This window comes from Ambystoma mexicanum, chromosome 9, assembly GCF_040938575.1.
Source record: "Ambystoma mexicanum isolate Mex_15411 chromosome 9, UKY_AmexF1_1, whole genome shotgun sequence".
NCBI classification, from domain to species: Eukaryota; Metazoa; Chordata; class Amphibia; order Caudata; family Ambystomatidae; genus Ambystoma; species Ambystoma mexicanum.
Window position 1 is genome coordinate 1,181,423,784 of NC_090931.1, and position 27,894 is coordinate 1,181,451,677.

The following is a 27,894-nucleotide window of genomic DNA, read 5'->3' on the forward strand; positions in this document are numbered from 1 at the left end:
ATGATCTTTTAAGTATAACTTTTAAAGGATTGGAATGGGGATGTGGTGATTTGAAGGAAGATGAAATGAATCTAAACCAGGTTGGCAACCAATTTCGAATACTCCCAAGGGAGGTCTGAAAGGTTACGGCCCTTTATACAAATGCCCTGGCATCTAGAATCCTTGTGGTAGACTACTCTAGTGTATTGATGTGCTTCCACGTGACATCCAATATAGACGAAGACAAGAATTCAAGAGATTGCATTATGCAAATAAAGATCTGAGAGAAGCGAAGAGAATCTTTAGAGCCGATCTTCGTCGTAGAGTTCGACTACAGATCGGTGATAGAATTGCCCTAAAAAAGAAGCTGAAGCAGCAATACAGGAATTGGCTGCTAGCTACTAAAGGCCAATGCTTCCAAGTGTATAAGGATGTAATAATGAGGATACCATCTAATAAGAACACACAAGACCACTGGGCGCTGCTGAATAAAAATGTAACATTCCAACTAGCTACTGTGATCCTTGCAGTCTAAAAGAAGGCTTGGATTAAATACTTTACCAATCTTTTTGCTTGCTTTACCCCAGTAGATCTTGGAAGCCCGGGACAGGCTAGTATTCCCTGTTCTATTGAGTTTGAGCAAGAGGATATAGTTGTAGTAATTACGAAGCCAAACACCTCCAGAGCTGCAGGTCCAGATGGCCTAAATAACAGCATGCTAAAACAGAACCCAGAAGATTGGGCTAACTTCTAGTGGGTTCTGTTTAACCAAATCCTACATGCAAGAGAGATTCCCCCCTCTTCAAGAAGGACATTAGAGATAACCCTAAAAGGTATAGGTCCATCGGTCTATTAGATACCCTTGGAAAATCTTTGCATCTATCGTGCTCAGACATCCAAAAATTATGTGTGACAGATTTAGGCAGTTTGATAAAAGACATGCTGTGTTTGTTTGAAGCCTTCAACAATATTAGCAGATGAAGCCTGTAGGAGAAATTAATGAAACTCTTGGAGGCAATTAAGGCTTTGTACTCTTTGATCACAGTTCAAATAAGGATGCCTGCTAAGGGAATACTTACAAAAGCCATTCAAACATTCAGGAGACTGAAACAGGTTTGCCATTTGGTCCTTGAGTAATTTAAATTATATCTGTCTGACATGGAATCTAACCAGGAGGAAGTTAATGCCTTCCCCCCAAAATTATATAACCAATTCCTCCTGTAGGTTTCTATACGTGGACAATTTGGTCATGGTAGGCCAAACACCAATATGTTTATAAAGGAGACCTAACCAGCTAGAAGCATACATAAAGGCAAACAAATTGAGAATAAATGTCAAAAAACAACATTAAGGTGCTCTCTAATTCTTGTGGGAAAAAAATCCAAATGCACTTGGTTTGTGGGCTCTATGTTAATAGAGTGTGCAAAATCTATTCTTTGTTTGGGAGTTCCAAATAACTGTAGTGTGATTGAGAAATGATGGATGGAGGGTGTAAGGCTAAAGTCTGTAAGACTAACGACAAGACAAGATTGATTCATTAGAAATTTGGAAAATTCACACCAATAATAACTTTCTATATACTTAAAGTAACTCTGATTCTCATATATGGTGCAGAATCAGTGCCTAACCTCCCTTTAGGTTTTTGGGACCTGCTGGAGGGACTTCTTTGGGGGAGGGTGCTAGGTCTTCCAAAATGCCTTCCATTTTCCTTAATTAGGTTTGAACTGGGTCTCCAATCTTTGCGTTCTATGGTTAGTTGGAGCTCCCTGCGCCTGTACCTGAAATGCACAGATGGATCGCCCTCCCTTTACATTTCTAAGAAATGGGGCAGGGGGTGCAAATGGATTGCGGACACCTGCAAGGCCACCTGTAGAGAGTGGTTAAAAGATATCGACATAACAGAAGATATTCTTGAAATTAATCCTTGTAAAGTTAAGAGCCAGATAATGCGGACAGACTGGATAGATACTGTAGCACAAAGAAGTTCTTACAGACTACTGCTGAATCTGGAGCACGAGAGGAGATTAATAAATCAACTTCCTAGGTATCTACTAACATGTCCTAGTCTCAAATATTGGGATCTCTTCATCCAGCTTAGATTTAACATTCTGCCAACTAAAGAAGTCCTTGGTATGAGAAGGCAATTGGAAGACAATTACCCCATCTGTAGATTCTGAAAGAGGCTAGACAAGGTGGAAAATTCTCAGCACCTACTGTCAGAGTGTAATGGCTTGGATACAATGAGAAGGAAAGACATGAGGTGGCAAAATATTATAAAACCTTAACATTGGAGGAGTGGCAGGATATGTTTATAATTGGGGAAAATAACTCAATGATATTGGCTGCAATTAAATGTATGGAAGAATTGTTGGAACTTTAGACTGTGTAGGTGCCTTTCCCCGGCTTACTACGTGTAAAAGAAAAGAAAATAACCAACACAACCCCTGTCAGGGAAGGAGGCACTGAGAACCGGCTGCAAGAGTTCAAAGGATGGTTTATTTCTCCAGCTAGGAAATAACCCAAAAGAAATGCCCACTCTCATTTACATCATCACCCATATATATATCAATTAAAGTAACTCTAACATAAAATACTAAATGGACCCGATTGGCCAGGTGGTGTGGTGCTGTAGGTGTGGGTGGCATCTCTTCCTTCTGATTTGCTGAGTGGCTGACGAGATGATGGACGTCAAATATCTTGTGCTCCACGCAGGTCAGGGTCCAGTCACTGTGGTCACTACAACTAAACTAATATGTTGCATTCGTAAAACACTAAATAACAAATTATCTAAACATTTTATACTTCTTTTCATATTTCTACACAAATCACACATAGTATTTATTGTCAGTACAATTGGGTCATTTAATTGGAGGTCTTGACCTTTATTGTGCATGTAAAAAGAGTCAAGCTGTGTTTCACATATCTCCTAAGATTTAGACCTATTAGTATAAGTAAAAACATATATTGTAGCCAAGTGCTTAAGGTTAGTAGTGGGTGTGTTGGGTGGGTTTCGCAGCGCAGGCGAGGGTCTGGCACTTGAAAGAAATACCTTACAGGGAGCGCAGGGTCAGGATGGCAATAAATCACTCTAAATGGGGGTGGGTGGCTTGCACGTTTATGGGGACGAACGAGCAAAAAGTGCTTAGCTCATCCTGGTTCACATGCTGGTTATCATGCTAGCAGTGATCTCAGAGGAAGAAAACTGTATCATATTGGTTGTTGCAACTTTCTCCAGCTTCAGCGTGAGAATGGGAGCGCAGAGCTTTCCTTCGCAGGGGGAGTGCAAGGGTGGGGGCCAGCCAGCTGCCTGCGCGCCTTGTGTGTGTCTCTGTCCTTGGCTGTTGCGGTGGAAGGGGGAGCTGAGCCTTGCTGTACTATCGCAGTGAGGACTGTTTACCCAAGATGGATGCGAAAGGGGGCACAAAAGATGGATGCCCCGTGTCCTGCTCAGTAGTCCCATCTATGTAGCGGTCAACCGTGGTAAACTTTGCATAAGGGCAAGGGGCAACCCCACTACTGGAGGCACGTGGTCCAAGTCCCGTACTGAGGAGTGTATGGCGCCCCTCGCTCCCATACAACTGTAAAATGAAATTCTTTGATGTTTACTCCTGTAATGGAGAAATGCAATGAAAATTATTATAAAGACAGTTTTAACCTTTTTATTCTGTGATGGAATGTAATGGATTGTTTTTATGACATTTTTCAAATAAACCAACCAAATAAAAAAGAAAAAGGGTAATGTTCCTTCCTCTTATTTTATTTGTTTGCAGTCTTCAATTATTTCCTATACAGGGTTACTCAGTATTCTCTGTTTTCCACACTTCCAGTGGCAGAGTTTCTTAGTGAATATCTCATCCTTTTGACTAAGATGAATAACTCACTGCATATATCCTTGCCCCGTCATCCTCCCTCTTTTAGAGTTCTCCCTGGTGCCTCTGTATATGCAGGGGAACGTTGCTGGGCTCAGGAATCCCTTGGATACTCCTCTTCGGTATCTGGCTTCTCATGCTTCTGGTTCATTATCTGCCCATTCTCTGTTTCTCTTCTGGCTGCTGCTGTGTATAGGTGCTGGTGAAAGGGAGCTGCTCTCACTCCCTGCTGTAATGTCTGAGCTTCCTTTTCTGGGTATAGTGCCCAACACTATGCGGTCATGATCACACCACCACTTTACATGATTCCTGTCTCCTGCTTAACAATGGTTTCCCCGTTGTTGTATGTGCCAGTAGCACAGCTGCATTAACTGTGTGCAGGTCCTGAATGAAATGATAAACCTCTCCACCTGGCTTCTTTGGGGAAAAAATCAGAATATTACAGAGACTACGAGCTGGTACAATAATGCCTCGTTTGACAAGGGACTCTATTACAGGGTGAATGCCTTCTTCAGCCTGTCGGAAAATAGGATACTGAAGCACACATGCCTGGTGTTTGGCAGGATTTGGAGTAATTTTCTGTCTCAGCATTAACCCTGCAACTAGCATAGGGAACTCAGTCTAACCATTCCGTGCAGCAAACAGCAAACAGGGAGTGTTGACTCGGTCTCCAGGGTTCAAACGGTTAATTTTCTGTAATACTACCAGTACCTCATGCTATCTGTGAGTTGGGGTGTCAATGTATATGCCATCGGGAGGAAACAGTAAATAAAGCAATTTAGCTTACACAATAGATCTAATTCGAACAAATACACAGGAGAGCATGGAATCATAAAGAATACATGTTGGTTAGAAATTGGCCCTACAGTGACCATAATTGGGGTAGACACTGGATTGGGTATTGGCATACCAAGTGTGCCTACATCATTAACAATTTCATAAGAAAGCATATTTGCAGAAACTCAGTCCTCGGAGGATAGCTTACGGGCAACGTGCTCGCCTTGAAAGCAAGATGACACGGAGCAACACAGGTTCGATCCCCGGGTCCGTGCTTAGAAACCTCTGGGTATTAAATGTGTGATAAATAACATATCATAGGCATTCAGTGCAGAGTGTGATGCTCCCATGTCAACCAAACAGGAAATATTTTGACCAGCAATAACACAATCAACATATGGGGCAGTAGGATCAATCAATATAAATTGTGCAACCAGCTCAGTGACCCCTTGGCAATTCTTACCCTTGGGCTGAAGTGGTGACATTGGAGGCAGGCACCTTCTCATTCCAGTTGGCACGGTTGGCTGTCTGCCTCGACCATCAGACCAATGACCAATGTGGGCACCCAGCTTTACAGTGTCCAAACTCTTTACAGTAATTCACTGATCAATGAACATGTTTGTGCAATACCTCTCAGTAGTTTGTCCGTGTTCATGTTATTGGGTTGCCCCTCAACCTCTTCCCTGTCCTTGCTCTCACCCTTCTGGTGAGGGGCAGAACCCTCCCCTTCCCTGGGAAGGTTGTAAACTCTATATCTGCAACACCATAAGTTTGGCTTCAGTAATTTCTTTTTGTCTGTGCAGCCAGTACAACCTACATCAAATCATTTCCTACCCACCATATCAGCAATGACTTTATTCCATCCGATAGCTTAGGAAGTGCCACTCGTCTAGACTGACTTGAACCATTCTCACAAGGGTTAGACAAGTTATGACTTATTATTGATCCAGGTCCATTCCTATCTCCGCCTGCATCGAGACCCTATTGTATCTCGTGGCTGGTGGAGTTGGTATGGCTCATAGCTGACCGCTCTGCTATGTCTATCCAGAGATTCAGGTATCACCGAGAGACCTAAGTTCCTCCCCCATACATACATTTCATTGACACCCATGGGTGTTGGTCAGATTTCAGATGGCTGCTGGTTCACAGCTTATATCCCCTGTTACACAACCCACAATGCAGAGCAGTATTTCAGTTTGTTTCAGAGACTTGGATAGGTAAGAGTCAAAGAAAAGACATATAACCAGTAGAAACAAACCCTCGTACAGCTCCTGTACCAGGATAGAGGACAGTGTAAAATATAAAGCAGGGTTGCAACTGAGTTGCACATTTAGAGTTTCAAGTGTAACGGTATTGGTTTAGACCAGACAACCATGGGACTTTCAACCAAAATATTTTCTTTAAACTTAACCAGAACACATCCACCATAGTGCCTGATCCCTATATCCTTATTATGACCAGCGCAGCCATCTCTTGTCCTTTCAGTCATTCCGGAGCATTGGGTGCTGCTTTTACGTTTTTATTCTAAGCTGCTCTAGCCCACCACTTTGACTTGTTCTTAAAAAGGTTAACAGTTCTGAAGGCAGGGTACCTTCCCAACTGTATCCTCAGATGATCGTAACAGTTTTCAGATTTCCAAATTATTTAACCAGGGACAAACCTTTACCCCAGTCCATTTCAAACAATAATATACAAGATATACAATACACTGATGCAATTGCCTGTGTTCACAATTTTTCAGTAGGCTGTTCTTCTGCATCTTCTCTGTCCTCCGTCTCGGGGTGCTCCAGCCAGCTCTCCTGTGCAACATAACTGCCTCTCCTGGACCCACAGGGATAACCAGGAGGTGCACCTGATGACATTTGGACATGGTTGCAGGTCAGCAAGAATCCAACATCACAGGCAGCAACCATGTCATGGAAGAATGACCACTGACTGTTCCGGTGGATTGGTGAACAATCTATTAGTAAAAACAAACAGCAGAACAATAACAAACCAATGCCAGTATGAGATTTCAAGGCAAGTGATAATCTTCCACGCATTGTTCTCTTATACCTAAAGGAACACATGGATTTCAATGGAAGGGAAGGTCCGGACAGTGCAGGGAATCATACTCAAACAATGTTTCAAGCAGGGAACAATGCCCTACTACACACACCGTTTATACCAGCTGCATTCTCCATTTATATGACAGTGTTATCAGGAGGAACAGCATGAAGTGATATGTTTAGTCGAGCTGAATATACTCCTTAGAGAATTACACACGGTCTGAGGAAGGCAAGCATGCTTAAAGTATAATGACTTCCTGTTGTTTGGGTGTGGGTATATTCTTTATGTATAATTTGTGCTCACAAATGTTCTGTGCATATAGTGATTTATGTTATTCTCCACAGATAATATGTGGTGCTTATTGTGCTCAATTACATTGTGTGGTTGCATACATGTTTTGTGATCCATAACATTCCAAGGGTGTCATGTTTGCATATGCTAATTTGGAACTTATTGCTCAACAAAGGCCCTTCATATCCTCTGTACATATGCCTAGTCACAGGGGTTTCCTTGTGTGCATGTGTGTGTGTGTGTGTGTCTGTGTTTTAGGAGGATAGTTGTGTGTGGGATGTCTCTATGTGTAATGTGAGTGCTTGTAAGAGGTGCACATTTTGGGTGTTTGTTGGGGTGTGCATAGTGATTCTGTGTACACGTTTTCCATGTGTATCATGACTATTTTGTTTCAAAGTTTCTAACTATGCTTCTTTTGAATGTAGTATTTGGTGCACATATGTGGGTATTGATATGCCTGCAAAATCAGCCAAAGCACATTGGGCCTCATTACGACTTCGGTGGTAGCCAGCCGCTATTGGCAGCATGGCTGCTGCCGAAATCGGGTCCGGACCTTCCCCATTCCCATTTGAGCCCCCATAGAGCTCAATGGGAATGGGAGAGGGTGCAAACAACGGGCCGATTACGAGCGGCCCGTTGTTTGCTCCCTCTTCCCCTCGCGGGACCCGGTGAGGACGCTTGGTTTCACCAGGCATTACTTACCGGGTCCCGCGAGGGGAGCTTGTAATGAGGCGGAACGGGTTTAGAGGGTCCGCCTCCTTTAGCAGAGCCCGTTAACCCGTTCCGCCTCTGTCGTAATGAGGCCCATTGTCTAAGCACTGTAAATATAGAGTGCTGGTCTGAATTATAGAAGCAGTTAACACATTTTTAAAGTTTAATATTTCAAGTTTGGCTGCTCAATTAATAAAACGTTTGTAGAACATACCATGTCGATGCCATGTCCATGTATTTATTGTTATGTGCATTTGATTACCATATTAGGCATATTGGTTTCCTCTTTAGGTATCTGAGGCCACTCCTCCTGGGACCTTTTAGTTATATTCTCCTCTTAAATGTCTCGAATTTGACAAGGTAATCTCTTAATTAAATCATTTGGTTTCTCATAGTCTTTTCTCTTAGGCTGCCAATATTTAGCAAAAGCTATAATTTCCAACCCCTCTGGGTGTTCTTTCTTTCTGAATTTTTCATATTGAACGTGACAGTCAATTTGATAGTTTTCATCTGCTCCCCAGAGCCTATGTCTTCTCAGAATCACCCTGGTACCTTCATTCAGCATGGGTTGATTCAACAGGCTTGGATTTGGGATGTTTCTGCTATGGCTTCTAGTCACGTCAGTTTCCCTGCTTTCTTTGCTGGCTCCCTCTCCGCGTCTCGTGCTTTCCTAATGTTCGACACAGGTTTGTCTAATGTAGGCTTCGTTACTTGCTATCGCTAAGGTTTCGGCATTCTTCACTGTATTCCAGACCTGTCACAGATATTTCATGGCGAGCCACCACTTGCGAATGTCAGCTGACTGTCAGTCATGCAGTGGCTTCCCCACTCTTCACAGTGCCAGACGCCCGGCGTCTTCGCTCAGCTTTTACTATTCTGCAGGCTTTCGTAAACTCTGTGGCTGCCCTCTGCTCACCCCTCAAGGCTCTAGTTATGTTAGAGGATTTCCATGGCATATTGCTCTCTCTCTCTCCTTCCATATCCATTCTTTCCATTTACAGATTGTCTCGTTCGAAAAGGGGCATGCCATTTCCATTCATGGTTTGTCTTCTGTCCAGCATTACCTGAAGCCAATAGATATGAATCGACATTAACAATGTTTGGGGGCAGTCCCATGAACATAGATAGTCAGGCTGCTATAGGGAGAACCAATTGGGAATGAGAGTCCTTTTCCCCTAGAGGGGAGTCACTTCCAATGAAGTCCCACTTGCCAAGAGCCCTTTGGATGGTCTTGCTAGGAAGGCTCACCTCTCTATGATATGATAATATGATATGATATGACATTTATAACGCACATATACACAAGTGTGTCTAGCCTCAAAGGGAATGGCAGCTCTCTGGGGAGAAGGGACAAACAACCTAGATGTGTCACACTATGTAAAGTCACTACTCTAGAGCAGTTATATAATTCATCACTAAACTTAAACAAAGATTCCACATTTGGTATATTAGTTTTAAAAAATATTTGCAGTTTCATCAAATATCAGCAAATGTATTAGCATTTCAAAAATTGCTCTTCCTGGAGTGCAGCTTAATCATGACAACTGGGCCACAATCCCTGCAATATAAATATATATATATATATGCGTTACATACTAAATAATGCATACACCAACATGAAGGATCAGCATTCTGTAACAGTATGGTAAGCAAGCATGTGGTGAAACATCCAGTAAAGGGCAACAATGAACTGTAACGGGAGGGATAGGGATCATTTAATGCTTCAAATATTTTAATAGGACAAGTTTTAACAGGACACTGAGAAAGTTAATCATGAGGCATTTATAGCAAAGCATCGCTGCCTAACTGAGCTATAAAGTTGTTGCGAAGAACCTAGTTAAGTCAAATGTGTCAGCATTTTATGTTGCTTATTTAACTAGCAATGCATCGAATACTTACTCTCCCTGCATTACCTTACACTTAAAATGAAGTTAAACATTATGTTTTGTAGGTCAATAAGCATATTTTAGTACAGACGTGGGGATCTTTTACAACAAAATAAGTCTGAAGGACAGCGCAAACAGACATCAAGGACACACATTCCCATTAAACCATATTTTACAAGAAATCCATACAGTTTTATATATTTGTACTTGATTTCATTTTCTATTTTCAATAAATGCGCACTTCGGGCTACAACACACCATGACTAAGAAATGCCATGACGTGTTTATGAGTGAGTCGTACTTTGCAGACATATTACTGGTGTCCACAGTGATGGAGGTTAAATATATTGACACACATTTGATATCTAAATGACGTGTACTAGGTAATTTTAAGTTCCTGTGATAGTCAGCCCTTTGTTTGATTCATTTGCCATGAATGTTAGCTTTGAGCGGCTTCGAGCTGAAAGGTCTGCAGCTTTTGAGTGTGTGCCACTTGGACTTTCTTCAAGGGCAAAGGGTGGGCAATTCAGATCAATGCCTGGAAGCAATTGCTTTGACTGATGAAGGTCTACGTTGGTGCTTACATAGCTTACCTTGTACGCGTACTTCACGTGGTCTGTCAATAATAAACGACCGATAACATCTATACTACATCACACAACGCTGATTGACCTTAAGTAGCTGCCTATCCAGTAGACCAACATCTTCAAGCACACAACACCACACCATCTATCAACCTGCCACCAGCGGGGGCCAGATCATCACAAAGTAAATGCCAACTGATAATGTATTTTGTGTAAGTGGCATTTGTGCATGCACAGCCACATTAGCCCCAATGCAGCTGCACACGAGGAAACATTCTGCAGGTGCAAAATGCATTTGCATTTCACATTTGTTTTCTGTAATCTGCTCCTTGATGTGTCACCTATCACTCTGTAGAGTGTACATTTTGTATGTGTGCCATCATCTATGATGACCCTTTCTACAAGTGTTTGCTTTGATATGTATTCATAAATGTTTCCCTTGTTATTTATTGATTTATTAAAACATTAAAGTGTTTCTTTAACAATATTTACTGTACACAGCACATGTTGATGACTGGATGTTTTGGTTGAGGAGCTCAAATCAGTTATTGGGATAGCACAATGCAGACATTAAATACAGCCTTATTAATTGCAGTATTCACTTTTCCATGGGCATATGAAATCTATTATTGATGGTGTGCGTGGACTATCAGAAGAAGATTTAGCCACTATGATCACACTATGCTTGATGACTGCTTACTCTCTGTTCTCTCCTCCCCTCCCCTCTCCCTTTTCGCATCTCCTCCCCTCCTCCCCTTACTTTCTTCTATGCACTTACTCTATCAGAATTGTTCCTGGACCTACTATGATAGTAACCTTGTCTGTCGCGCCCCTATCCCCTTACTGTTGCCCCCTCTCCCTCCAGCACTATATGAAACGTTCTCAGGCCTTGTACGATAGTCACTTGTTTTGTTCCTCCCCTCCCTTTCTGCACCCCTCTCCCTCACCTTTTCTTTTTCTCTGGCTCTACCAGAAATGTCATCAGGCCTAGTACAGTAGTCGCCTGTCAGTTTCCATTTCCTTCCCACTCTCCCCCTCCCTTCCTTATCTATGTCTTAGCTCTAGCACTATCTGAAATGTCGGCAGGCCGAGTACAATAGTTAATTTCACATCCTTACTGTTCATGGCCTGTAAGAATATCGCTGTATTTTCCCTTGTTCCCTCCCTTGCCTTGAAGTGCTTTGAAACACATTGTGTATAGGTGCTATATAAATAAACTATCATATCATATCATATCATATGCGTTTCTGTACCCATCTGTACTAAGAGAAGGTGGTTTGTCACAGCAATTGTGCTCCATAATTCCTGACTGTAGAGACTTCTAGTACTGGGCTGCCATGTGGACATGGGAGTGAAAACGGGATTCAGCACAGGAGTCAGAGGGAATGCTTAGTTCGAGGACAACTTGGGGGATGTTAAGTAGGACGGGTTAAATTAGCTCTACATAGAGTCAAGCATGTGTTCATATCAAAGTGGTCCGGCTAAAAATGATCACTGCAGATTTGAAGGTGTTGAGCATCAAGTGGCACAGCTCCATCCACCAATACATAGCATGTAGGCAGTTACTGGTGTGAGAGAACAACTCGGCATTAAAGAGTGGTCTGGTGTATCCTCAGCAAATTTGAGGTCTAAGAAGTGAAATGAGCAGAAAGGTTAGCTGAGAGAGGGCATAAAGGGTCTCCTAATGAGTTTCCTGGTATGGGTAAAATGCTGGTATAATTGCCGGGAATTCCAGCACCAGCATTTTTGAGTAATAGAAAGAGGGTTACAGATATGGTTGAGCACTGCCGATCTGGAGATTCTTCTACTGAATTCAAATAGGAAGGGGCTGCTGTGTCCATAGGTATACACATATCTATTGATGTACTTAAAGTCTACACGTTTGAGATCTTTAGAATAATGAACAAGGAGAGAGATGGGTTGGACACAGTATAGTTTGTGTCAGAGGTGGGTTGCTTCAAAATAGGCAGGCCAGCGTCAACCTTCAAATAGGCTGGGAAGATACTTATGGAAGGGAAGGCCAGAGGAGAGGGTCCATGCAAGTCATGATATTGCCTCCTTAGCTCTGTTGGGCCTGGCAGGAGCATGAAAGTGGTTGGCATTTTTGAGGACGTGTTCCCTCGATGGCGAGACTGTGGGTGCAAAGTGTGTTAGTAAGAAGAGGGTGAGGGTGGGATTTAATACAAGGCCCATATGGACAAATGGAGTTTTCAGAGAATCGTTCTGAATGTGATACACATCATGTTTTTGAGGTGGATACGTGTTACACAAGTGGGCTTCTCTACAATTGGAGGACCTCTGCCTTAGCATTATTTCCGCAGAACATACTGTCCTCCCGCCAAACCTATATGTGTTCTAAATACTAGCTACATTACCAATAGTTTCTTGTATAAGCACCTAACAAGCAAGCAAACAATACATAAATACTAGCTATGCGACCAATCCCCTTTGCAATCACAGATGTAGCTGAACATAATTTGTGTAAAAGAAGCTCAAATGCAGCATTTAGGGGGGATATGATGAGGGTGGGCAGAACTTCTGAAGGACTTACCTCAAAGCAAATTTGACTGCAAATCTCAGTGTAGTGCAGAGTCTACAGTAGATGCACCAGACACATGCATTTGTAATCCAGGACCTCTCAGTTGACGCATCTTTCAATTTAACTACAATCAATGGGAACGTTCAGTGCTTAAAGTGGGCAGGGGCCTGCCGGGGTCGGGCCCCGGCAGTCTCTAAAAAGTGGGACTGAGCCAGGGCCCTGCCGGGGCCCCCGTCCTACCTCAACATTGGCGGGATGCATTATCCCGTCGCGGCTGCAGCCGCAGCCGCGACGGGATATGCGCCTGCAATGAAGTCAGGCAAGCTGACAGAAGTGGCAGCCAGCCACAGCGATGCTGTGACTGGCTGCCACTTCCGTCAGTCATAGCAACTGCATCTGGTGACCCCTCGCGCGAGAGGTCACCAGAGGCAGTTACTGTCCCTTTGTTTTCCCAGGTCGCCGAGGTGTCTTTAACCCTCGGCGAACCTGGGGATTCCTCGACATATTTCGAGGTTTATAAAAGATGGCTTGAAAAGTACACATTTCAAGCCATCTTTTATAAAGCTTTGCAGACGGACAATTTTGTCCGTAGTCAAAGCTTTATAAAAGATGGCTTGAATTGTGTACTTTCAAAGCCATCTTTTATAAACCTGAAATGTTTAAAAAAGATGGCCTGAAATCTAGGCAAACCGTAGGGTATGCACACAAATATATATAAATGTTATATATTTGTGTGCGTACCTTACTATGGTTTGTGTACTTTGCAAGCCATCTTTTATAAACGTAGAAATATGTTACATGTTACATAATATGTTACATATTTCCATGTTTAGAAAAGATGGCTTGCATAGTACACAAACCATAGTAAGGTACGCACACAAATATATAACATTTATATATATTTATGTGTATACCCTACAATTTGCGTACTTTTTAGGCCACGCCCCTCCCACAAGCCACGCTCCCAAATGAGGGCCCCCACCTCGATTTCTTACCCCACTTAAAGCCCTGGGAACGTTTATTGGGTTAAGTGTTACACGCCTGGTTATAGGATGCTGGGAAACCTTGCAATGTGCCACCTTAAAACACGTAAGGTTGTACTTCCCATCTCTCTGTGTACATTAATTACTGCATAATTTCAGAAAAAATATAACTAAATCGCGCCAGTGCAGTTTGACTTAGGAGCTCGCGTGCCTGCTTTGAAGTTCCAGCTGGTTAAAATATGCATGCATAGGTCACAACATGAGCATTCGAGCCATCTCTATAACAGGTACACGAATTATTGAACACCAAACTAAGATAAGCAACACCGTTTTGCTTTTGCTGTGAGGGCATTTATTTCATACAGTCCATTAATCTAAATATCGGCTACATAATGTTATTGTTCTTCCCCATTCCACTGAAAAATGGAGCACTGCACATCTTGTAGGATTGTATTTGAATGGATGAACTACATTCAACCTGTTTTGAAGTGTCTTTAGACATTTAACTTGGGGCTAGGGACAGAACATGGTTTTAAGCACATGTATTCCGTGTATTCATTTTTTTTTTCTTTTCTTTCAGGTCTTGTAGTTGACCCTTTCAATGAGCGATTGTATTGGGCTGACTTTGAGCTTTCAGTCATTGGCAGTGTCCGGTTTGACGGATCCGATTCAAAAATATGTGTCGGCACTAAACATGGTAAGACATTTATTTGTATTTCATTTTTTGCTAAGCCACAATGCATTCAGCAAATTGGGGTAAATGACAGAGAGGAGAACATATATAGGTGTTAAGAAGTGATAGAATACATGTTGAAAAACATTGCCAGCACAGTGTGCGTCCATGTGTGAACGATAGGGAGGTATCCCATGTATTACATGAAGCACACAGCATGATTGAAATGTAGGGTAGGTCATATATTTTAGTCTTCACCACCGATATGACCAATGACTAATTGTACTTGGCTCGCCTGTTGTAATATTCTTAGACAAGGTTCTGCATCTTATGAGATGTATGTGTGTAAGGTAGAGCTGTCATTTACCTTCCAAACATATATTATTTGTAAATCTAATGTCTATATCTTCACAGAATCCTCCAGCTCTCAGAGGGCTGTTTAGCTGATGCCCAGTGTAGCTGCAATGTGAGCACTTTCTTGATTGGACTGCTACTTTTCAAAGTTTTTGTCACAGAATGCTTTCATAAATATTCGTAATATTTTGTCAGACAATCGATTTATAATCCACACTGATATTTGACAAGTTTGAGGCAAGCTTAAACTTGGAAACTCAGGAAGGTTCCATAGGACACCTAATGATTAACTTGCTGGGAGGGACATCCCAACAGCCCACCGAGCCCTGGAGGATCGGAAGTACTGGAGCCACTCCTTCCAGGAGAAATCCGTCTCCCAGCTGCTGTTGATCATTTCCACTGGATGATGGCTGGCATGACTTCTTCAGCCCTGTTCCATGTCCAAAGAATGCATGCTCTTTCCCCAGCTGCACATGATCATATCCTCCCTTCAGACATAGCGGCATATTTAGATAGACAGTCTATTGGACAATTTGCTTTCATATATTTTGCATAACTAGATATTGAGCCTAAATTACACATGGTTTTTCATTTGTTTTTATTTAGATTTTTATTCAATTTTAATATGAACATTGACAAAGAACCATAGTACAGCCATACATTATCAAAAAGAATTGTGCATTACACGGCCCACAGTAGTGGCCGTGCAGTTATGGATACGTTGCTAAACCCATAGGAGGTTCACTTTTTGAGCAGCTGATAACTTTGCCCCCCCTGGATGAATCAACACCAAACCTTGCAAAAAAGTATATGGCCCACTCTGAATTTCTCCTCAAAGTTTGGTGAGGGTTGGTCAAGGGGGGGGCAAAGTTATAGGGGGGGTCCCAACATTTCTTTTTTTCCCCATAGACTGAATGGGGAAAAAAAATTGCTCATGCCTACAGCCCAAACCGCTGAATGGATTTTCACCAAATTTGCAGCAGGAGCAGCAGCTTGGTCCCAAAAGTGTGCTTTTGTAAATTTGGTGAAAATCCGTCCAGTAGTATTTTTTAAAATGACCAAAAAGTAGGTCACAAAATATTAGTGATATCTATGTCCACTCCACGGACACACTTCCCTGTTCGCTCCGCGGACAGGGCACCGATTGGTTAATCGGCTTGCGTCATGTCTGCAGACATGCGACGTGTTCGCTGATTGGATGGTGAAGAGCGTTAATTGCATCACATTTTTGGAAACACCCGCCATCTTGGATTTGTGGACTTCGCCGTTGCACTTGTCAAATTTATCAAATAATCTCTGGGGAGGTGAGGGCTGATGAGGATGGGATGGGATATGGCTGCAAGAAGCAAAACAATTGGTGTTTTTTGCCACGAAAGTCCACGAACAGTTCAGATGTTCTCGAACAGTCCTGAAAAGTTTGCGGACACATCAGCATTACAGGGCAGTTCTTGGATGGTTTATAACTTTGTCACCACTTAATGGAACTGCATGTATATTTCTCAGCTGATTCTGAGTGAGTATGCAAAGTTTGGTGGGATTCTGTCATGAGGGGGCAAAATTAGAGGGGGGGTACCAAAATAATGTAAAGGCTTATACATGAGGTGCCATTTGACAAATCTGCACTTCATTTGGCAAACTGATAATAGATCAAGATATACATGTGTTTGCAAAGTTTGGTTGGATTCTGTCAAGAAGGAGCAAAATTAGAGGGGGGGTCCCAAAATATTGTTAAGGCTTAAAAATGTGGTGCCATTTGACAAATCTACAAAAAGGTTTGCAAAAAGATTATAGATCTAGATATAGATGTTTTCATAAAGTCTAATGGATTTTGTCAAGTGGGGCCTAGGTTATATGACGATTATATGTGCATACATTTGACACTTTTGAAAAAACAAAACATGGGTGGATTTCCAGCAAACTTGCGTAAGGAGCATTGGCAAGGACCTACAAGCATGGGTTTGCAAATGTGCCAGTGTTTTATTATTTGACAAGTGTCATAATGTAGCTTCAAAAAATAGTGTTATACCTTTCGTGACTGAGGGGTAGCCTGTGGCCATGGGCAGTGGTCAGATTGTCCGGGTCATGGAATAAGGACATGATCTGGACAATCTGGCTACTGGCCATGACCACAAGGGACAAACCAAAGGATTAAAGTGGCCATGTCCACCTGGGACTGGCTTTGTGGTAAGGTTATTCAAAATTAGAATAGATCTGAAAGGGAAAAAAAATGTGTTTGTGGTAATATGGTCATAGGGATCTCTTTTTGCCTTCTGCAGGCTGCCATGGAAAGCAAAGAGGGGCCCTGTATGGAACCCTCTTCTTCCCTTTCCTTGGTGGCCATCTTGGAAAAGGATTTTCCTTCCTACACCGGGATGCCACAGGCATCCCGGTGTAGGAAGGAAAATCCTCTTTTTTAGCACCCCGGGTTCCCGCTTTGGGAAACTAGGTTGCTAATGGCCTTCATCCCCCATTACAGGGGCTGGAATGGGGGGATAATGGTCCAGAGACCTCGTTATCCTCCCTCGCTTTGCTTGGGTTGATAACTTGGGCTGCATCATATTTGTGATGTCATATTTGATGTCATGGGTGTTATTCTTAGCAGTGCACGGTGGTGGCGTGAGTTATGGTTGCTTAGCTTACCATAACTGGCGAATTTCAGGGGTTTTTCTGTTTTACTTGTAACCATACCGTCCCTTTAACAACGTTTTTTCACTGAATTTGATAGGTTTTTAGTAGTGCAACTTAACCATAATGTCCCTTTAACCAATTATTTTCATTGAATATATATATATATATATATATATATATATATATATATATATATATATATATATGTATGTAACTTTATTTGCAAAGATTGTCATAAAAGTAGCACAGCAAATTTTATACAAAACAAAAACAAAAGCAAACATAAAAAACAAAATATTACATTGAATTGATTAAGAGATTTTGGCACAGTCTAAAAAGTAATTTTAAAAATAAAACCACTGTAACTCATATAATTTGTGAACGTTCTTTATTGAGTTAATTAATTCACATATTTATATCTGCAGAACAATGCTGGGAAAAAATATATATATATGTGATGGCTATCACCCCAGTCAGGGTATCTGAATAAAAAAAAAAAATGTCAGAGCTTTTAAGGGTGTCTGATCCAGGTTACGTCATATTCGAAAGTACTATTTTCCACCAGGGAAAGATAATCTCTTGAGTAAAAGTACTATTAACATAAAATTGCATACTGACCATATTTTCTATATTTTTTTTTAATATCATATACCAAATGATGTTACTAAATACTGTAATTTCAAAACATTACTGACAAAGCCCTGGTTCCAAACAAACTGGGAGTGTTGGTGCATTTTGATTAAGAATAACAATATTTTCAGAAACCTTCTTTCCAGAAGATCGAGAGGCTCACATCCACAATGCGCTCAGAGCTCGGGTCCATATAGGGCTGTGGCTCGCGCCTGAGCCTTGCAAGTATCGAAAGCAGGCAAAACCGCACTATTTTTGCATCTTGCTGAACACGCAGTTAATGCACAATTTTTTTTAAATGATAGCTCATATCGCTCCATGTGCTGCTGCCATGGGGCATTCTGGTGTATTCTTATTCCCAAATGATCAAAAAACGGGATTGATGGATTTTGTCCTTATTAAGATAAAAATTGCATTTTAAAGTTTGGGAAAAATTGCACACCATCGAGACCATTTTTGTAGTGTTTACAGTGAGGTAGGACTCAATACAAAGTTGCTCAAGTTTTCCCAGTTGCCTTTTCATGCCATTTGAGGTTGTTTCTATAAGTACTATGTCATCGGCATAAAGAAGTAATGGGAACTTCTTGCCCACAATAAGCAGAGCATTGCAGTCCAAGCTCTCAATTAGCTAGGGCAATCTATTGTGTAACAGTGCAAGGATGCTGCCTTGCCTAATTCGGCCTGTACTTTGAACATATCTGAACACTCCCCATCCTGCCCATATCATACATTCGCCACATTTCTACTGTACAAATTAACAACCACACTGCTAAAAACGTGTTTTTTTTTAATACTACCCATAAACTAGATCTATCAACACTGTCAGAGGCCGTTTTAAAATCAATAAACACAAAATACAAGGGGAGTTTTTGATTAACACCTACCTTTGGAGTAAAGCAGGCCAAAGTAAAAACGTGCGCGGTTGTGCCACGGTATCTCTAGAAACCTCCCTGCAACACATATATTGCATCATTATCATTAGCCCAATTCTCAAGTCTATCAAGAATAATTTTACCATATATTTTTGATAATGAATCGGTCTGTGAATTTGTCCAAAAGCTACCAGGTAGTTCACTGTCCCCTTTTTTAAATATTGTTAATATTTTTGGGATTCACCAACTTTCTGTAATCTCTTGTTAATATTCATGATGTTAAAGAATGCAGTCAAAATGGGGTACCAGATTTTTGACTCCGGTATGATATCGTCCAGGAGCTTGTCCGGTCAAATTAGCCTTCGCTCTGGACTGGGATAATCAATATTTATTTACCTCTTTTTCTGTGAAGGTTAGTGGTGAGAGGGGCTTAGGTGTTAAAAGATCAAATGTAACATGCAAATGTTGTCCCTTGCTGATGTGCCTGGACAAAACCTACTTGGGTCCAATGTACCAGCATTGTGATTACTTTTTTAAGCCTTGAGTCTAATACCTTTGTGAATATCTTGGCATCTTTGTTTATTAGGGAGAAGTAACTTCTGCCACAGAGCAGTGGATCTCTGCCGGGTTTATGTAGGATGGAGAGAAGCACAACGTTTACTTTGTCTCTAAGTGTGCCCCTGCCTTGGCCTTATTAAACTTTCTGGTCAGAACATTTGCCACTTTACTTTCCCCTGCCTTATAAAAGTCTATAGGTAGGTTGCCTTCTCCTATTGATTTCCCATTACACATTCCTGATGTGATTCCTATCGCCCCTATCTCAAGAGCCTCTCCTCCACCCCCACGGGAGTGTCTGAGAGCCCCCAAGCCGGGGCTGTGGTAGAAAGAGAGATAGGAAAGATCATATACTTGTCACTGTGCATCAGTAAAGCAAGAAGGCAACAACCCCTTGCAGTAGGCAGCTCATCTCTTTCATCTGCCCAGGAAAGACTTAATAGTGTCACATGATTTTGTATTGATAGTCCACTGCCCATACCTTCCGGTAACTCTCCATAAGTGTATTAAATAAAAAAATACATGTACCACGTATAACACATCAATACACATCAATACACAATGCATTTATTATTATGATTATGATTATTATTATTATTATTGTTGTTATTATTATTATTGGTATTAATAATATTATTAATAACATGTATTTATTTGTATATAGTTCTAAATTTACTTTTACAAAATGTAATCACAACTTGCATACAATACATATACAGGTTACAATTTATAAATCTTTCAAATTACACTCACAATTACTACAGTGTGCACTGATAATTTGCAATTTCATCAAAGGCTTTTAATTTCTATTCATGGCTTTAACCTTTTCAAAGGAGATTACAGCTAAATTTAAATCTAGATACTGCTAGTCTGATACCACATATTATAAAACAGCTATCCTTAAAATAATAAATACTGTACATGTTAAAATTACATCTAAAATCTAAACATTGACATGGTAAGAGGGAGGTGTACATCTTTCATTACGTTTTCCTGATCATTGCTTGTCTGATGGCAGCCAATCTCTTATTGTACACCACAGACGGTAAAGTGCAATACGCGAGCTTTCAGTATCTATGTTAAGGCAGTACGTCCAAAAAGCTTTATCCTTAACAGAATCATAGCAGGAAATCATGTGTCCTGGCATATTCATGTATTCAGTACACAAAGTCGAACATTCCGTAAATAAATGTTTTGCCATCTCAAGTATCCCCAGTATTTTACATAAGCGGCATTTCTCTCTTTGAAGTGGATACCCAAGGATGCTCTGTAAGAGATTTTGTCTTATTGGGGTCAATTCGGGATTTGGCTGTATTTTTCTTACCGTAAAAATGTTGGTGGTAAATTGGTGGTAAACTGGCATTAGATTTAGAGTGGCTTTGGTATCACTCTATTTTGGTGATTATATATTGTTAGCTCGTATTGGTGGTAATTTTAGTGGTATCTTACTTTGAGGTATTTTCAGAATTATCTTATTCCTGTGGTATAATGATGAGCATGTTTTTTTTTACTACAACCCTATCATAAAACAAACCTTTCCTTTCTATTAGAATGTATTCAGTCACATGTAGTGAACCCCCAGACTTATGACACTTCAGAGAACCCAATGAGTTTATTTAGACCGCCACCTATTGTTTGTGGCTGGTATTACTGGCTTATGTACATCGAGTAATCTATGTGAACACTCCTTCCTTTCAGCATGCAAAGAAGGAATCACTCATTACACTTACACACACCTTCCTACCTTGCAGATATTTACTCACTTTCTCTTGTTTGCTATTTTAACTACAGTGGTAAATTGGTAAAAGCACTACAGCTCTGATATAAACATCATCTCTGGGCTTCCCCTATATAAATCATTCACAGATGCATGCATGTTTTTATCTGCACTCTGTATTAAATGACAATTACAAACCGCAAAACATCTTACCACATGATACTAACAGCATCACCTGCAAGATATAAAAAAACAGAAACAAGCAGGCATATTGCGAAAACTAATTTATCTTCAAACACCTTGAAAATAGAGAGAAAAATAAACATGTAGTGTTTTTTAATTCTAATTCCCTGCAGTACTAGAAAATTATTTCAACACACATTCAGCAATCTATATTTACTCACTTGGTACTAATTCACCAAAGTCGGTGAAATCTGAAGTCCTCGCTGTCTTCGCAGACCCAGACCAAGTGCCAAACTCCTCGGTATGTGTGGGGAGCAGCTAACTGATAAGTTTCGTAGCCAGCGCTCAAACCCACATGGCAGCACACTAAGTTTTTTTTTTCTTTCTGAAAACTTGCCTGCTGGCTGTTACTGGCTCTTACTGAAATAATGCCTGCAGTTTGAAAAACTGGGCCTGGCTGTATTTTTATGCTGCATATTGTATGCTGGCAATAAAAATAAAATTCCAGATATGTCGTTACACATTACCTCATTTATCTGACAATTCTGGCTAACAAACCCATAATTGGAGGAAACCTTTTAAAATGTACATCTCTCTTTTTCCATCATATGAATCACAATTGAAATAATAGCATCTTAATAAAATGAGCATTTAAACATGTCATAACAAATCATTGCTCAATCATAACAAAAGTAAAACAAATCCCTGCTAGACAAATCCCTGCTAGACAAAACACCAACTGGACTACAAGCCTCTCTGACAGCCTTGAGCCAATACATCGAAACTAACGAATTAACAATCAACACTGGGAAAACCAAGACAATGATTCTCACGAAACCATCCACAAAAACATCATACCAACCGACTTTTACCATTAACGACTCCATAATTGAAACGGTGACATCCTTTAAATACCTTGGCATTCCAATAAATCAATCCAAATCAGAAGACCAATGGATAGACAAAATTGTCCAAACAGCGCAAACCCTATCAAGATAAGGATGCATACTTCATAGAAAATATGGCAAGTTCTCTTTCAATCCCATCATTGCCTATTACAGGCAGAAGTACATACCGATATTAACATACGGAACAGAGACAATGCTGAATGCCTACACAATTAACTGGACGAAATACGAATCAATATTCTGGCGAAAAATCCTTCGGCTTCCACAAACATACCCAATGCCAAGAATACGCTACGAATTGGCAACCCAGTCAATCGACTCCTTTGTACAATGGAAAAGATTAGACATTTATCTCAAAATACTTACAGATGAAAAAACACCAGCTATCCAAATTCTACGAGCAAAAGAAAACACCTTTAACATTACAATACTACAAAAATGGAAAGCCTCAATGAGAACTGAAATGAAAAACGAAGATATATCAGAAGAATTCCTCACGCTTCGCCCACAACATGCAAAATAAAACTCTTGCATAACGACTGGATAAAGACCATTCAAAAAAAGAAAACCTACAAACAGAATCTTCAGTGTACAAAAGACAATAGAAAAAATCATGAACTACCAGCCTACTTGCAAATCTTCCCAGAACAAACCATTCGTACAATCTTTCTAAAAGTACATCTGAACATTCTTCCACAAATTCATACTTATCCATAACAAGACAGATTGATGCTCTAAACAACTACTGGCGGTTCTGCAAAGACAAAGAAATAGCTGAAACTATTTTCCACTTGGTCATGGAATGCAAAGAACTCTCCCCTCAACGCAAACAATTTGGAACATTCTTTCAACTATCAGCCAAACAAATGACCACTCCAGAAAGGTGGGCCACACTCCTCAGCGGTAATAATAACAAATACATCTACACAATTGCTCTTTTTTTAAGCTCTATACTTGAACTAAACAAAAAATAAAAAATAAAAAAATAAATACACAACAATAATTGCATTTTAAAGCACTAAGCTTACATACAAACATAATCTGGGAAATGATGAAAAAGTTTACAAATAAACTATATCATCAAAAAAAAAAACAAAAAAAAAACAAATCCCAAATGGGACCCATCAGTCCTCACACACATGTGCATGTGCGTGCATGTATAACGGAATATTGTATATATAGATTTTCCAACTGAAGTTTCCACGTATGTTTGAATGTCTTCTCAATTATGATTTTTATATATGTGTAAAATCAACATGTATGATTATGACAATAAACAATAAAATAAAATAAATAAATAAAACAAATGACTAACATAACTAACTAAAACAATTAAATAAAATAACACATTTGTGAGTCTCCATCACCCCCACTTTTAGTCACATAGGATGATAGTATGCTCCATCAGCAACGATGCAGAATTAAGTTCAACTCACTTCTGTTCCATTGATGGCAATCACCATCTTCATGACCGCACCTCTGAGATGTCCTGATCACCAAATTTTTATTACATCGTTCGTTCAGTGGAATTATTTCATCTGGGCGCTCTTGGGTGTTTTTCCACAGAAATCACCTCTTTTGGCATCCCAGTCTCTTTGTCTTCACCTCCATACTTCGGTCCGGAGGCTTTACTTGGGTCTCATCCCGTGGACTCCAAGACTCCATCATCTCTGGTGTCCTCAGGTCCTGCGACCTCTGACCCCAACCAATATGTTAGTTATTTGTTTCTAAATCAAATAGAAAAGGAAAGATTAAGTACATAGCATAATACCAATTTCACACTTTCTACTACTTTGCAAAAAACAAAATAGGGCCCAACATATTATGATTTACTCTTCCAAATATCAGCAACTAATCACATGTTAGAGACAAAATAATAATATATATATAATATTTCACATCATAATACATCACAACAATTTCCATGCAAAAACTTCAGCATACTGTACCACAGTAAGTTAAACTGATTCAGCACCTTCCATCAATGCATATTACCATGCATTTTCCAAATATGATACCTTCATTTGCATTTATCTCTACATTAAACAATATATCCGGTTTTTCATGGTGTGAGACATTATTAAATAGTCCACTACATCTTTCTTTTCCATGTAATCAGTACACCTAACCTGTCTCCGCCTGCTCAAGTCTCCTGACTTCATGTTTAGGATGACAAGGCTTAATTTGGTTAACATGAACCAATTGTTCTGTCACAGTTTCGCCCTATGTCTTTAATATCTTTTTGATTACCGGGAACACTTTATCCACTATCTCAAATGGACCTTTCCATGCCGCAAGAAATGTTGAGTTTATGGGGCCGATTCATGGAACAAATGTGCGTCGAAATTTGGGGCGCAAGCTGGCAAAAGAATGAAAAAGGCAGTGCATGTGCACGCATGCGATTCATGGAAGGCCCGGCATCTGTTTTCCGCGGGATGTGCACCAAATCTGCGCGAGGCGCACACGGGCGCACCCGTCACTACGACATCCTGAACGCCATGCGCGATGCGCACAGCGAATGCACTTAACGTGTAGCACACACTCCAAAATGGGGGCAGAACATGCAGAATGGGGAACAAAGCATGAAAATGAGGGCGTAACTGGGTAGGAACTGCTAGGAAATATACAGAACGCCTGCACGCACGCAAACAATACGTATTCATGGAATCGAATAGGGGAAACCCACGCACGCCAAAAGACACGCACAGGCGGAAACACGTCCGCCACACTAAGGCAGGTGGAAGCGTCCCCTCGCAGTATAAAAGTGCGCACAAACAACAAACATTTATATACAGCTACAATGAATGTTCCATTTCTCGCAAGACTGATCGTGGGACACCGGAGGAGGAGAATTGCCAGGCCCCACATTTTTTTGCCCACGACCAGCCTTTTCGGGATGCCTAATGACCAGATTTTTCTTATTTCATTTTTTTATTTCTTATTCTATTATTATTTCTTTTTCACCTTGTATCATCCTAGACCTGGTCACTGAGTGGGAGGATGACCTCACTTGACCAACCTTGTGCTCCCAAGCACTGAGCCCCTTGGAAAAAGTGCTCAATGTCTGGCATTTTTTGTCCACTGGGTCATTTCAGCAGACAACTGCCATAGTTGGGGGTGTCTCACTGCCCACACATGCACGCTGCCAACACCAGGTGTTGGCAATCATGTCTGTGCGCCCCTCAGTGCATGCCCAGAACACCCGCAGAAAGGCAGAAAGGCAGGCCATGGGTCAGGACTTTTACAGGGTTGCACACTTCCCCAAAGTGCTTGGTACCATAGATTGCACCCATGTGGCCCTACGTCCACCTAGGGCCACTGAGAACATCTACCGCAACCGCAAGCCCTGGCATTCCATCAACATACAGGTTGTATACCTCTGTCTATGGAAAATATCCTGGGATACCCATGACAGTTTCATATACAGAATATCTGCCCTGAGCGGGGACCTGGAAGCTGGGAAGCATGTCGACACATGGCTCATTGGTGAGTACAAATGTCTGTGCACATGCATGCATGTCATACACAGACAAATACACAAACCCAACTAATGACAACCATCCTCACCTCCTCAGGGGACAGTGCCAACCACTTAATGATGCCAATACAGAACCCCACCACACGACCCCAGGTAAGATACAACGCAGCCCAAATTGCAACCAGGGGCATAGTGGAGCACACATTCAGAATGCTCAAGTCACGCTTACGCTCCCTTGACCGCTCTGGCGGCCAGCTACTATATGCAGCCCGAGTAGTGTGTGAGATCATTGTGGCAGCATGTGCCCTGCACAATGTTGCAACACGGCGGGGCGTAACAGTGGACATGGTGGCGCCACCACATCCCCAACCACATGCATAGGTGCTGCTCATGGGAGGGGAAAGAGTATGTGGCGAGGCAGCCCGGACTAAGCTTGTGGTCACATTTTTCACCTAAACTCCCACCCCAATGTCACAACCTTACCAACCTGAGAATGTATTCACAGAAGTGCTACATTGTGTGCATCCCTGGCTACATAAACATAACCAATCTGGTGTGACCAAAAGGAACACATGCAAGGTGCATATCCCACCCCCCTGCAAAACAGGCCATGTAAATCACTGCTATGTCACCCAAACCCTCCCAACACCCATGACCCCTGTCCTCCATGCCATGCCATGGCATGCAACAGCTGAACAGCCAACCAAATACACAACACATGACACAATCGTCATTAAGTGCAACGTGAGAAATGTAAACCGGCATGAGACATTCACACCTGACATGGGACCTGATGAATTCACTTGGCAAAAATGTACCACACATACAAAGGGGGTCATTATGAGTATGACGGTATGCCATAGGTGGTGCCGGTACATCACTGGCACTGTCCATACCATACCGCCATATTACGAGTAACCCTGGCGGGTGGCGGGCTTTGTGGTTGTAGCCATAGCTGCACCTGCAGCTACCACTATGGGTGGGCCCGTGTCAGCACATGTTACATACTGTTGCGTCGCTAGCGTGCCAGGGTTGCAGCAGCGTCACCTGGAGCCGCAGGGGGTGGTGGCATGGCAGTACCTGCATGTGGCTTGACATCCTGCCCCTGTGGTGCACCCCTGCCTCTTCGTGCTATACGGCCAACCTGGCCACCCTGGACTCCCCTTACTCCCTGGTCACCCCAGCCACGTGCCCAACCACTCCCAACACTGGTAGGACACCCAGCTGAGCCCACCATAACCTTTGGTGGCCTCCAACTATGACACAGATGTTCTACTGCCAATGGGAGTTGCACTGAACAATTGTCCTGGTCAATTGGGGTGAAGGGGGCAGGGTACGTGATGGTAGATGCATCACTGTGCGCCTGCAATGTTGCCAGTGGACCCTGGGGATAAATGACCCTCACGCAATGCTCAGGCACCCCAAAAATACAAGAAAAACATATACGCAACTCATGTAGCCCACATGCGTGTAAAAAAACCTCATGCAGTACGCTGTGGCACCCAGGAACACAAAAAAAATACACGATTAACACACGGGCTACTATGACGTCAATAAATGGGGTACGCGACAAACAGGGGCACCCGCAGTGGGAAAAATAGCATGCCACTGTAAACGCTGTGAAGTAATCGCGTGTGAACCCCAAAGTAGGAAAAACACACATGTCGGTCTCCACTGAAAGCACGTACAGTGCGCTGCAGACCCGCGCGGACCATTAACATGTGCAGAAGGAAACGCCTGTGCACGTTACGTTACTTACGGTTACACGCTAAGGGCCTATCCTCGGATTACACGCTGACGTGCTGTTTTTTCACATGCAAAATCACTCTGTATCAAGCTGGCCACGCGACAACACACGGAAGACCACGCTCCTGCCCAGAAAGCCATTTTCCTGCCCCCCAGAGCCCCGAGCCGACTCCCACCAGCCATCTGCTGCTGCCTGTCTGCCTGCTGGCCACGTGCCCTGCTATTTGGTGCCTGCACGTCAGCCATCTGCAGGGGTCCAGTTGCTGTGACCACCGCTGCTGGATCAGAAGACTCCCGACTGCAATTCCATCGCTCCACAGCCCAGCACCAGGACCCAGTTTCCACCCACACCTGCCTCAGGAGTTGCCATGTCGGGGGAAACAACATCTGGAGCCATATGACACATGGATGCTGGTTCCACCTTCATGTATGTGCATGGTGTACATGTGCGTGTGTGTTTGACATGTGTGCAACTGTGATAC

General features: G+C 41.9%; 1 protein-coding gene across 3 annotated transcripts in view; it reads left to right on the forward strand.

The window, feature by feature from the left end:
• The window catches only part of LRP1B (LDL receptor related protein 1B), a 4,835,697-nt gene that overhangs the window by 4,362,905 nt on the left and 444,898 nt on the right, over nt 1-27,894 (forward strand). For all 3 annotated transcript variants that reach the window (XM_069616528.1, XM_069616527.1, XM_069616526.1), the window contains exon 80: nt 14,249-14,365. In XM_069616528.1, coding sequence (XP_069472629.1) covers nt 14,249-14,365 — 117 coding nt within the window. The remainder of the gene's footprint in view (nt 1-14,248; nt 14,366-27,894) is intronic.